Below are 11,980 nucleotides of genomic sequence, written 5' to 3'. Positions count from 1 at the left end.
CAGTGGTACTCAGAGATCTTTCAGGGGGTACAGCAACTCATTTAGATCAGTGTTTCTCAAACTGGGGGGTTGCAGTCCCCAGTGGGGTCACAGGATGGATTTAGGGGGGTTGCAGGTGCAGAGCCAGCACTCGGGGATGGCAGGCAGGGCAACTGCCTGGGGCCCCACGCCACAGCGGGCTCCACAAAACTTAAGTTACATGCTTCAGCCCTGCTGTCGGGGGCTCAGGCTTCAGACATGGTTCACAAGTAAAAATCAGGCTTAAGAATCACATTGAAATGTAAGTACAATATTTATATTCCAATCAATTTATTTTATAATGATATGGGAGAAATGAGAAAGTAAGCCATTTCTCAGTAATAGCGTGCTGTGAGACGTTTGTATTTTTATGTCTGATTTTGTAAGCAAGTAGTTTTTAAATGAGGTGAAACTTGGGATATGCAAGACAAATCAGACTCCTGAAACGGGTACAGTAGTCTGAGAAGGTTGAGAACCACTGAGCTAAAGCACAATAAAGCTCTGGTTAACCACAAAAAGGGTGTCCAAAGTCTTTAAAAACAGATCTAAGTTAAACTGGTGCAACTTTCCCATATAAACAAGGCCTTAGTTACTTACTTGGCTGACTTCAGGATAAGTTTTACCATCTTGTATAAAATCAGTTATTTCCCATTTCAAGGGCCGTGCATTCTTTCCAGCCTTCTGCCACGACTAACACAGTTTGACAAAGAGTTGCTTGCTCTTTCCATCTTGTTTTCAGATGGGTTTTATGAGAGAATCTAAACTGCTTTCACTCCCAAGAATTAATAAGTAATTTTTATGACTTGGGAAGTGTCTTAGCTGATCTTCGTGTCCTGGAGGCCATGTCTTTACCAGGCAAAGATAGATAAATCTGTGGGCTGGTCTCATATTCTTTTTTAAAAACATGGAGTATCCTAACATATTTACCATGCTATGCTTGGTCTATATGGACCAGGTATAAGCTTATCCATTGTAGGAAAGTGTGAGTTTAAAGCAGCTTTAACAAGCTGTCCCTGGTGCTCACTGGGCCATGTGAAGGGTCTGAAATCCACGTTAGGATGAACCTTCATTTAAAAAATAGGATCTGCATTGAATACCCAAGGGAGGAAACAGAAAGCAGTGGCGTACAGAGGGTGCCATGCCCCTGGGTGTCGGCCTGGAGGGGGGCGCCAGCTGGCCCCACATGGGAGAGGGGCAGGTGGAAGCGGTGGGGCGGGGGATCATGGGCCGGACCTGCGCGGAGGTGGATGCCCGGTCTGCTGGTGCTGGAAGCGAGTCCACGGGGACTTGGGTCAAGACAAAACCGGGTTAGTCCTCAGCCCCCAGCAGCGCTGCGCCCCTGCTGTCTGCTCCTCGGCCACACCCCCACAAGCAGCACCCTCCCCAGCCATGTTCTGTTCCCCCCCAGCAGTGTGGCCCCCCGATCATCTTTCCCCCACACACAACCCTACTATCCGTGTATGCCTCCCCTCAAGCAGTGTGCCCCCCCCAGTCGTGTCACCCCTCCCAGCTGTCTCCCCCTCACCAGCAGTCTGCTCCTGGGCTTGTGTCTCCCCCCCAGCAGTGTGGGCCCCCCACAAGGAGGGGGGGTGCAAATGGAAGCATTGGCTCCCCGCAGCACTGGAGACCCACAGTACACCACAGAGAAAATGCGGGAGGCCAGGGAAGAACTGGCAGAAGCCTGTGACAGAGGATATTGGTGAGTGACCATAATCAATGGAGGAACCGGGCGGCTGTTGCCAATTTAGTCGTTTTCCAGCCCTCTTGTAAATTTGAAACCCCTCCCCCCCAGTTTCAATTCCTGGGGAACACACTTAAGGTAAGGTAACACAGAGATAATCTACTCGATGGGGGGAGTGCTATTCACTGGCACAGCCTTGCTTCCTTATACCTGACTTTGCTTAGAGACCAGCCCCCCTGCTGCTCGCCTACGATGCTGTAAACGTCTCTCTCTTCTTCCATGTCCTCTTTCTCTGGTAGTACAGACAGAATGGCTAGGAGAGGAAATCCTGGCCTCATTAATAAATATTCTCATCTATTGACGTGTGTGTGGGGTGCACACCACTATCTTCTGAAGGGAGTTGGAACAGCTCAGCGGCATCATAGACCCAATACTGCTACCATAGGAGATCTGCCTTTGGCTCAGGTGTTGGGGGGCTTGCGCTTTGGGAGCAGAACAGGAATTCTCTCTCGGAGACGGGCTGGCTTCGCTGTGATGGAGGCCAGCTGGCTTTTATTCCTAGTTCTGACTTTGGTACCTCGATTTCCTGCCTGTGGACTGGGGATGGGAATGGTGAGTTGTCTCTGAGACCGCAGCCAGGAATGTGGCTGAGGGGCTAAGATGCTACAGGAAGCAACACTTTAGCAAAGCCTAGGGGAAGTGAAGGCTGCCCTTCCGAGGTGTGGAGGGAGGGCCAGGGGCTGGCTGGTAACCTGGTACAGGTGTGTTTTGCTCAGTTCCTTGAATGCCCCCTTCTGTTTGCTCCAGTTCGACTCCACCTGCTGGTCACATCTTCCAGCTGCCTCCTTCCTCCCCCGAGATCACAGCACCAGAGAACAAGGAGGCTCCATGATAAATGCTTCGCCTCCGTTCAAGAGGATCTAAAGGTGAAGCCATGACCGATGAAACAACTATCCCAACCCCCTGTTCCAGAGCAAGGGCCTGGCCCAGCAGAGACACCCAGCGCCGGGTGAGAGGAACCCAGCTCCAGCTCCAGCTCCAGGTGACTAGCTGGGGCTGGTCCTGCTCTGAGCAGGGGCTGGATGGACTGGACGGTCCCGAGGTCCCTCCCAACCCGCCTCTCCTCGGACTCTGGGACGAGGGCTCCAGGCTCCAGGCCGTTAACAGCAGCCGGGAATTCACCTCCCCGCCCCCCCTGCGGCCGGCTCTGCGGCTGGCACGGACAGCGCCTGTCTCTGGAAGCCCCCCGGGGCGGGTGATGGCGGGCAGCGGATCCCCCCGGCCTCCGGCCACAGGCGAGGCGGCATTTCACAGCCAAGTCCCCGCGCCGGCTGGGCTCATTGCACGCGTACAGCAGCCCCCAGTCCCGTCGGGACGTGGCCCGGGGAGCCCGGGGCTCTCCCAGCAGGTGCCGGGGCCGTTCTCCGGCCTGCCCGGGCCGTTTCCCCGCTGTGAAGCCTGCCCCCCCCCCGGTCAGCTCCCCCCGACCAGCTCCCCCCGACAGCCCCTAGCTCCGCGGCCCGGCAAAGCGGGGGGCGCCCGCGGCCCCCCGGAATAAAACCCAGGCGTCCTGGTGCCCCTGCCCCGGGACCGGCCGAGGCTGCAGGCGGGGCCCTGGTGTCAGCGCCTCCCCGGGCCGGTGCCCGGACAGCGCAGCGCAGCGCATCTCGGGGGGCTCTGCCCGGCGCTGCGGGGGGCGCTGGGGGAGCCCCGGGCTGGGAGCCGCGCCCAGCGCAGGGCGAGCCCCGGCAGCGGGCAGGGGGCAGCGCAGGGCCGGGAGAGCCCAGGCTCGCCGCCCCGAGCTCGCCGCCGCCGCTTTGTTTTCATCCCAGCCCCGGCCCATGCTGGGGGGCGGGCCCGGTGCCGTGACGCGGCGGCCAGCGGCGCTATAAAACACCTGCCCGGGGCCGCTCCGGCTCCCGAAGAGCTCCTGGCCGCTCGGGAGACAGGCGCCCTCCGCTTCCTCGCCTCTCCCCACCCGGGGTTACAGCAGCCACCATGGTCCACGGCCCTGCCGGCTGCGTGTCTCTCGCCATCACCCTCTGCATCCTGCTGGGAGAAGGTGAGGCCCCGCAGGTTTTTAGTTTAGGTTTTTGGAGGGGGGGCGGGGGGCAGCTGAAATTCCCCGGTGGGTTGGCAAGATGCCGCTGCAGAGGGACGGTGCGGGACGCGGGACGCATCCTCCCGGCGCCAGCTCCGTGCAAACAAACCCCCTCTCCAGAGCAGCTCTGCTGGCTGTCCGCTCCGCTCCCCCTGCTTCGGGCTCCGGCCAGGAGCTGGGCTTCTCCCGTCAGGCCGGGGAGTCTCTTGCAAGCTCGCCCACCTTGCAATTGACCCTGTTTCTCAGGCGGTCCGGCTGCACGCTGCAACGGTGCCTCCCGTGCTTGTGCAGTGGTTTTGCCCGACGGGTCCCTGCATCGCGCCTGCTGGCGCGCTGGGCGCGGAGAACTTGCACATGCAGATCGCAGTCCTCTCTTGATAAGCGGCCAAGCCCGAAAAAAATAAACAAACACCGCGGCCCTCATCCATGCGTTGCAGGCATGTGCGGGGCGATAGCTGCCTCTCGGTGTTTTTCTTTGTGGGCAGATAAATAACCCGTGCAATTTGCCAGCCAGCGGATTACAGGCTGCCAGGGATGGCAGGAGAAAGCCAGGTGCACAGCGCTGCCACTTTACCTTTGCAATCGCTCCAAGCTCCAGGTTTTCTAGCGAACTCCCCTGCTGGGTTATGCAAGTGCTTTATGGTACTGCTGTCTAATCAGCAAGGCTGCACCTACTGTAAAACTGCCCTGGAAATTGAAATTGACTTAATCCCTGATAGAGGTGTGATTGCATACCATTATGCATTCCAGAGCTCTTCAACCTACAGCATGACTGATCCATTCCTCTTCCCTCCGCTGCAGGTCTGGGCCGCCCTCCCATGGAGTCTCACCTATCTGCAGCCAGCAGCAGGCACCCCAGGACCAAGAGATGTTCCTGCAACAGCTGGCTGGATAAAGAGTGCATTTACTTCTGTCACCTGGATATTATCTGGGTCAACACTCCGGGGTGAGCACATGCACAGCTTTTCCTGAGAGGGCTGCTGATAATGTATAACATCTGAAAGCAGGGATTTCCCTGGCTGCTGGTGGTTGTTAGTGGGTGGTGAGTTGGGGATAGAGTGAATCCCAGTTTCTGCACGTCATCTGTTGCAGAAAACTGCAAATGTCCGTCCCTTGGTAGCACCAGAAAAGGACAGCTCCTATTTCCTCTAGAGATTACAGCTGCTTGTTTCATGTTGTCACCAAACAGCTGGGGGAGAAAGCTCAGGAGGTCGATCCCTTGTGACTGTATTTTTCCCCCTTGGTATTTATACTAAAAAAACCTGCAAATTGCCACCATAAAAAAGAATGTGGCAATACCAACTTGCCACAAACTTTTTTCCTGTTACACCTGTTACTCCAAACACTCATGTGAAGATGCCAATATTTCTACTGGGGCTCCAGTGGGTTGGCATGACTGTGCTGGGAAGTCCTAACCTCAAGAATGATAAAGCAGAGAGCTCTGTGTTGTTTTCAGCCCTGTGGCTGCCACCTTTATATCCAATCCAAACAGACCGTTCTTATTCAGGCGTGGTTAAAATTACGCTGGCTAATGTGCAAATCATTAGTTACAACTTGCTCTGAAAATAGCTGCAGTCTCTGCCTTTCCCAAAAACTCTGGGAGGAGTTTGGAGGTGGGGTGGATTGTGATCAGAGATGGAAATGGAACGTGCACATATCTACAGCTGTAAAAGTATGCTGTGATCAGAACTTGTTAGAGTCCTGAGACGTTTTAACTTACAACACGCCCTGTGCGTACAAAACTGTTTCATGTGTTTGTGGGAAGAAGGGCCCTGTGCTTTGAGCCTCTTGCTCCTTGGCAAACAGGGCGTTGGAAACCCAGTGCTAGAGACCACTGTATGGAAGGAAGTCGAACTGCCTCGGCAGTTGAATTTCATCTGCAAGCCCAATAATCACTGCTGCATGGGAATGTTTCCCTGTGTTTCTGGGTGGCTGCAGGGAGGATAAAATGCCACTTGCAATCCAGTACTTGCTGGCTGATGCCGGCCCAGGCTACCGGGAAGGGTTGTGGGAGGAAAACAGGTGGGTGGGAGACGAGCTGAATTTTATAGGCTCTGGAAATATCATCGGTCTCTTCACCTTGTGTCTACAGATGAGTCTGATTATTGTGGAGCTGGCTTGGCTGCTTCCCAAGCCTGCCTTGTAAATCTGTTTGCTAATAGAGTAGTTGCTTATTTGATTTCCTTTGTTTTAACAGACAGACCGCTCCCTATGGCTTGGGAAGCCCGCCAAGGCGTCGCAAGAGATCGCTGAACAGGTGTGAGTGCTCGCACTCCAAGGACAGCATCTGTGCTACTTTCTGCCAGGCTAAACCTTGGTGAGCCCCACAGATCCCTGGGTCAGTCTGGGAAAGAGCTGATACCCCATTTCTGCCCCATTGCCAGTCAAAGGGTGCTTTGCAAAGGAGCGGTTGCTAGTCCAGGCTCAGAGTTAGGAGACAGACTAACTCCTTAGACTCCCTGGTGGCTGCACTGTTCTCAGTCAGCAGCTGGAACTTGTCTAGTGGCTTTCACACCCTTCTGGAGAAGCGCTGGCAAAATGTCATGAGCATGCTTCTGTTCATACAATAGCCTCCTTATAGGCTGACAGAAAACAATGTTACCTCTGTCCCTGTGGTGGCAGCACATGTGAGGAAGTGCTGGTTTGTGTAGTGATGGGACGATCCTGATAACATGAGAGGGAGTGAGCAGAACCACAGTGGGACATAAGCGTTAGCCCATATGCTCACACTCCTAGTGGACGCAGCTTCCTTCCTGTGTGTCGCAGGGGAGGAGAATGAAAGTCGCTGTTTCCCTGTCTCTCACTTGAGCCATATTTAATTTTGACAGATCACAAAAGTGGTTTGGTTTTTTGCTAGCTTCTCTTGGGGGGAAAATCCAGATATAAACATTCACTCTCCCCTCAGCCCATTCTGCCCTGGTATGAAGCTGGTTTGGAGACAAATGTGTGCTAGGAGCCAGTGTTCAGACGCCTAGAGCCTTCTTCAGGCTATTAATATGCTACACACTATGCAGTGTGGACTGTACTATAGGCAGTCGTTATGGGCTTCTAGTCTGAAGTGGAGCAACTTAACAGCAGTCTAGGGATGTGTTTAAATTGCAGAGTACTACGTAGGGCCACTGGCTTTGATTTGCTATCTAACAAATCCTCCGAGAAATAAAAGTGGTTACAAATAATTCCAGGGAACTGAGTGGGATCTGAAAGCTGCAATCAGAAAGGGCAGGGGTTTAGCCCTTTCAAAATAAAACCTTCAATCCTCTTTTATAGCGCAAGGTGTGGCGTACTAGAGCTGTACTCCCTCCACTCCACGTGTTATGTCCCTGCTGAAAGCAGCTGGCTAACGTGCTTGTGTTGTCTTGACTTTCAGGTATCTTGGGGACCTGAAGCTCCCACCACGCCATGGCGTATAGGTAAAGAATCCCTACAGCAATTAGGTGAAGCATCCACAAACTGATCTTCTGAGAGCTCTAAGGTAAGATCCATTTTAAACTAAATCTAAATAGTTACATAAGGCCTTGCCACCCTGCTCCCCAAAAGTAATTGCCTTTATAGGCGTGTACAATCCCTTGGGCCTGTCAGTCTGACTAACTTTTACTCAAATTTCAGCCTTTCCATTCAGGGGACCCTGAAAATGTCTGATAACTTAACACTAGTCACAGAATTGGAGGCTGGGGGTGAAGGAAATCCCTTTGCTTACCTCCCACTCACCAAAGCAGGATTGTAATATGGTGCAGTTCATAATTCTCAGGACTTTCCCATCTTTTGCCATGCAAAAGATCTTGGCAGACATCATGTAAATAGCTAGGGACACTGGCTATATTGCTGAGGAGGGTAGCAGATGAGATGCTGAGTATTTGGTCTCTTCTATTCACAGGGACCTTGCTGTCTCTAACTCCCAGCTTCCTGAACTGCAGCACAGCTCTCAGAGGAAAGTTCTACCAGCAGCCTTACCTTGGAAGAAAAAGAGAGAAGGAATGGGTAAAAATCCTTTATCCTGGAAGAATTTGGAGTCCTGTGGATGCCACTGGCTCCTGCCATGGGTGGCTGAAAGACCATGAAGGAAAAAGGAGGGCCAAAGGGAAAAGCAGGAGAGGCTGAAGAAGCAGAGGTGGCAGCAATCCTGCTGAGTGACTCAGCGTTGCTCAGCTCTCCAGAGACTGCTGTAAAGGATCTGTAACAGGATCTCCTCTTCTGTGGTCATGGACATGTTGTGAAGGTGTGCTCTAGCTTGTTGGATCAGGAAGGGGTTTTGTCAGTCAGATACCAGCTAGACTCCACACTGGATTCTTAGACCAGTAGTCAGCACTATCTCTGCAATCGATGCACTTAGGCATATAAAAAGCCACATGCCGTTCTGAACTTGGCAGCACCCAAAAAAATGCTGTATGGAAGATCTGGTCTACTGTGTCTTTGAACCACATTTGAACAGGGTTCCAGCTCCGCTGCTTTCAAACATAGTTGGGCGGGCCACTGTAGACAGAGACCGACTGATTGGAGCTGTTGCCTCCTTGGGCTTGTCGGCTTAGCACTTTCTCCTCTTTACTGTCCTGTCAAAGACAGTCAGATGTGCATTAAGCTGGGATTCCCATGTAAGTCTGAAAACAAATACCATGTGCCATGGTACAGATAACCAGACTCTGGCTTTCTCTTGCTAAACAATTTGCTTGTGGTCCCTCCTCCACGAGTGGCTCAAGCTTAGACCAAGAATAGCCTGTTTAAATCTGAACCTGCGTTAAATCCAAGCCCTGCACGTCAGGCTCTGCAGCATTTCCTTTGTTGTTTCATCTGTTGCTGATGGGAGTGTTGCAGGTGTAGAGCCACCCTTGTGTCACGTCAGTTACATGAGGAGCAGGAAACTCAGCTGGGTTTAGATGCAGAGGCAAACTCTCAGGCCCAACAAGTATGGTGCTGTGAATGCTGGCTCATGATCTTAGACATATAATGAGCAGGGTAGAACATTGCAGCTTGGTTATTCTTAACCTACCCCACCCCCCCAGCTCGCTGATATGCAGAGACGACTCCATGAAAGGAAAAGCGGGGGCGGTGACGAGAGGTAGTGGGGGAAGCAGCAGGCAAAGGGTTGCTTGCTGCTTCACGGAGTGACTGACTGAAAGGGACAAATGACGCTGACGTGCCATGTAGGTATCGGGAGAGCTTAACTTGGATACCGTGTACGTTAGGCTGGGAGCAGATGGTTGGGAATGATGTGACATGAAAGCACCTGTCTGTATTTGGAAGAGATGTCACTGCTGTTGCTTATTTGAAGGGGGATGGGCTTTGACCCAAACCAGGATCATGGCCACTTATCATCCTGGAGCCTTATAATTCCACTGGCCCTGCAGGAGGAATTCCACCGAAGAATGCTGGGCTCATGCTTTGGAAGACCCACTTCCCAGACTGAAATGGCAAGGCGGGTTTGGGCTTGTATCACAAACGCTCTCTGATTTCCCAGCACACAACTCTTACAGACCATGGCTGAAAGAGTCTTCTCGTTAGTGCAGATACACCAACGCTCTTGAAATCATTGCTGGAATCTCGCCCCTGGCTGTTGGTGGACTCCACTATATCCCGGTTGTAGTCTAGTCTCATTGCACGTGCAAACCTCTGCCTCAGTTTTGTGTTAAGAAATAAAACAAGGAGACCAACTAATCCATGTATCATATGTAGAATATTAGAGACAAATATCATCTGGTGTCTAGAGATGGAAAGAAAAACATTTCCCCCCCCTCTGAACATTTAAATCATCCTGAAAGGATTTGATAAATTCCTGTTTGAAAGGAAAAATTTGCACACTGTTTAATGTTCTGAGTTGCGTACTTTAAATCAAACTACTGGTCTAAATTGCTCTGTGTGTTTCTCTCTTTGTGTATAATGTCCCTTCCTGGAATGTAGTAATTTATAGCATGCACCTACAGTGTGCAGCATCTCAACATTTCACTATTTATTTTAACCTATTTTTTTAGACAGTAATTTGTAAGTATGTAAAATTTAATGTGTAATAAATTATGACAGAAGGTGACATTTCTGATTTCTTCCTCTCCCTCCTTGATAGCTGGTGAACTGTGGGAAGAGGCGTGGGGGTGTGATATAGGGAGGGGTAGTGGGTGAGGTCAGAACACAATTGGACTAGTTTGTTTCACAGCAACATCTTGAACTGAGAAACAAATGAGACTGTAGAGATGGATGAGATTTGGGTGAGTTTTAGTCTTAACAAAAGCTAATTGGACAGGTTTCCATTCAGGATGGGTCCCATTTAGCTGAGACCTTAAAAGCTCATGCTGGTTGCAATATAATTGGCTCCTCCTCTCGGGAACATAGCTGTGAACTAGATTCCTACACAGTCACAATCATTAAGGGCTTGTCCTGTGCTGGGTGCAGTAGGCAGGATGCCTGGAGGCAAAGATCCGAACCCTGATCTCATTTTCCAGTGATGGTACTGTGAGCAGAACCTGGTGCCATAAATCATCTTGAACAACGCTATGAGCATGGATGGGTGGCAGAGAGACCAAAATCACGAACACTCTCCGTCTTTTCACCTGCAGACTTGCTTTCATTTGTTCAAAAATGCCCCCGTCCCTCTGAAACGCTGGGTAGATGGAGGACAGGTTATAGATAATAAAACGTACCAGCTAGCATCAATGAGTGTGCTAGAGTGTGAAACCATCCACACTGGGCCTCTCCCCTTCAGCCTTTGCCCCGACAGCCTTCAAAGAAAGTTGGCCTGCTTGCTGTAGCTGCTCCTGTCTGTTGCTGATGTCAGGGTTACTGAATGAGGAAGCTGGAGTTTCCATGGTTTCTCTGATTTGTTTCTCTGGAATGATTTCCACATCTCTTGGAATGCCTTTTGTACCAGTCTTAGTCAGGCCCAGCCTTTATTTGTCTTTTGTATTGCTCAGAAGTATGATCTGTGCCGGATTGCGAATGGGATTGCTTCCCCAGCCGCTATGGGAATGAAACCTGCACCTGTCAGAGCAGCCCCAGGTCCTGCTCAGTGTAAGTGCTAGTCATGGGAAGGGAGAGCATCTCCAGCCCTGGAAGACTACCAAAAAATGTGCTCTAGGTCCCAGGAAGAGGCAGCGGTTATGCAGGGATCGTTGGGGGAAGGGCCAGGCAGCTACAGAGCTATCATAACTGCCCTTTCTGGCCATAATATTTACAACTGGAAAAGGAATTCCTCGGTGGGATTTGAATGACGGCCAATATCCCAGCAACAGCTCTCTACACACAGCTGGGGAAGCTTATTGGGAGCCCTCTGACAGGCGGTGCTGGCACTGAGCGCACTTCTGATATCTCAAGCTGGGCATCCAAAACCTGAGGACATCCTAAAGTCATTGGCCACTTATACAAACCTCAGGCCAGCATCTCTGCTGGGGCGTCAGCTAATGACCAGTGACATCCCCCAGTGACTTCAGAGGGCATTGGATAAGGCTTCTGGTGTAACACAGCATTGCTTCATTAATGTCAGTGGAGCTACACCAACGTACAGCGGCTTAGAAACTGACCCCTTGTTCGTAGTTTTGCTAATGTAGAGCACCCGAGGAAATGATCGCTTACTTAGGGTCAAAATTGAATACTATTTCCACTTAAATTGATTACATGCCAAAACAAAGAGTAGATCAAACCAAGAATATTTTTTGACAAAGTTCCATACATAAAAGAAATAGAACAAAAGAATAAAACTTCAATAAGGAGAAAATTCCAACAGAGCAGACGCCTTCCTAAGTGTGAATGATGGAGAGTGTCAGATTCCCTGCCCTATATGTCACCTTTTAGGCTAATAATTGTTTCTCATGATCAATGTCTCCCATGCATTAGGAACTCTCCTGCCTAGCATGGGACTCTTGTTTTTTTCCAGTGGGAGATTCGGTAAAAGACTCATTTCTGATTAGCCAATGCACAGCTGAATAACCTTGTGCACTCGGGCACATTCTGCCACCCTTATACATACTGGACACAACTTTATTCCACATTCACTTCAATGGGATATCTATGGAATGAGGAACTTATTCAGCATGAGTGAGGAGGCAAGACTATAGCCCTCTGTAAATGAAAACGAATCATTTTATTTAGAAACCACGCAATCTGCATATGAAATGCATAGATTCTAAGGCCACAAGGGACATCTGTGGTTATCTAGTCTGACCTCCTGTTTAACGTAGACTATAGGACTTCCCCAAAAT

General features: G+C 50.9%; 1 protein-coding gene across 1 annotated transcript; it reads left to right on the top strand.

Annotated features, from left to right (window-relative positions):
- Positions 1 to 3,635: 3,635 nt before the first annotated feature.
- EDN2 (endothelin 2) lies at positions 3,636 to 10,037 on the top strand. Its single transcript, XM_067530720.1, has 5 exons — positions 3,636 to 3,761; positions 4,602 to 4,746; positions 5,998 to 6,117; positions 7,168 to 7,272; positions 7,675 to 10,037. Exons 1-4 carry the CDS (start codon positions 3,698 to 3,700, stop codon positions 7,208 to 7,210), a joined length of 372 nt encoding a protein of 123 aa, XP_067386821.1. The 5' UTR covers positions 3,636 to 3,697; the 3' UTR covers positions 7,211 to 7,272; positions 7,675 to 10,037.
- Positions 10,038 to 11,980: the final 1,943 nt, after the last annotated feature.

The sequence above is a fragment of the Emydura macquarii genome, unplaced genomic scaffold (genome assembly GCF_026122565.2).
Source record: "Emydura macquarii macquarii isolate MOO-44397 ecotype Brisbane River unplaced genomic scaffold, CSIRO-AGI_Emac_v2 contig_3113, whole genome shotgun sequence".
NCBI classification, from domain to species: domain Eukaryota; kingdom Metazoa; phylum Chordata; order Testudines; family Chelidae; genus Emydura; species Emydura macquarii.
The sequence above is the reverse complement of the archived record's forward strand: the minus strand, read 5'-3'. Positions and strand labels throughout refer to the sequence as shown.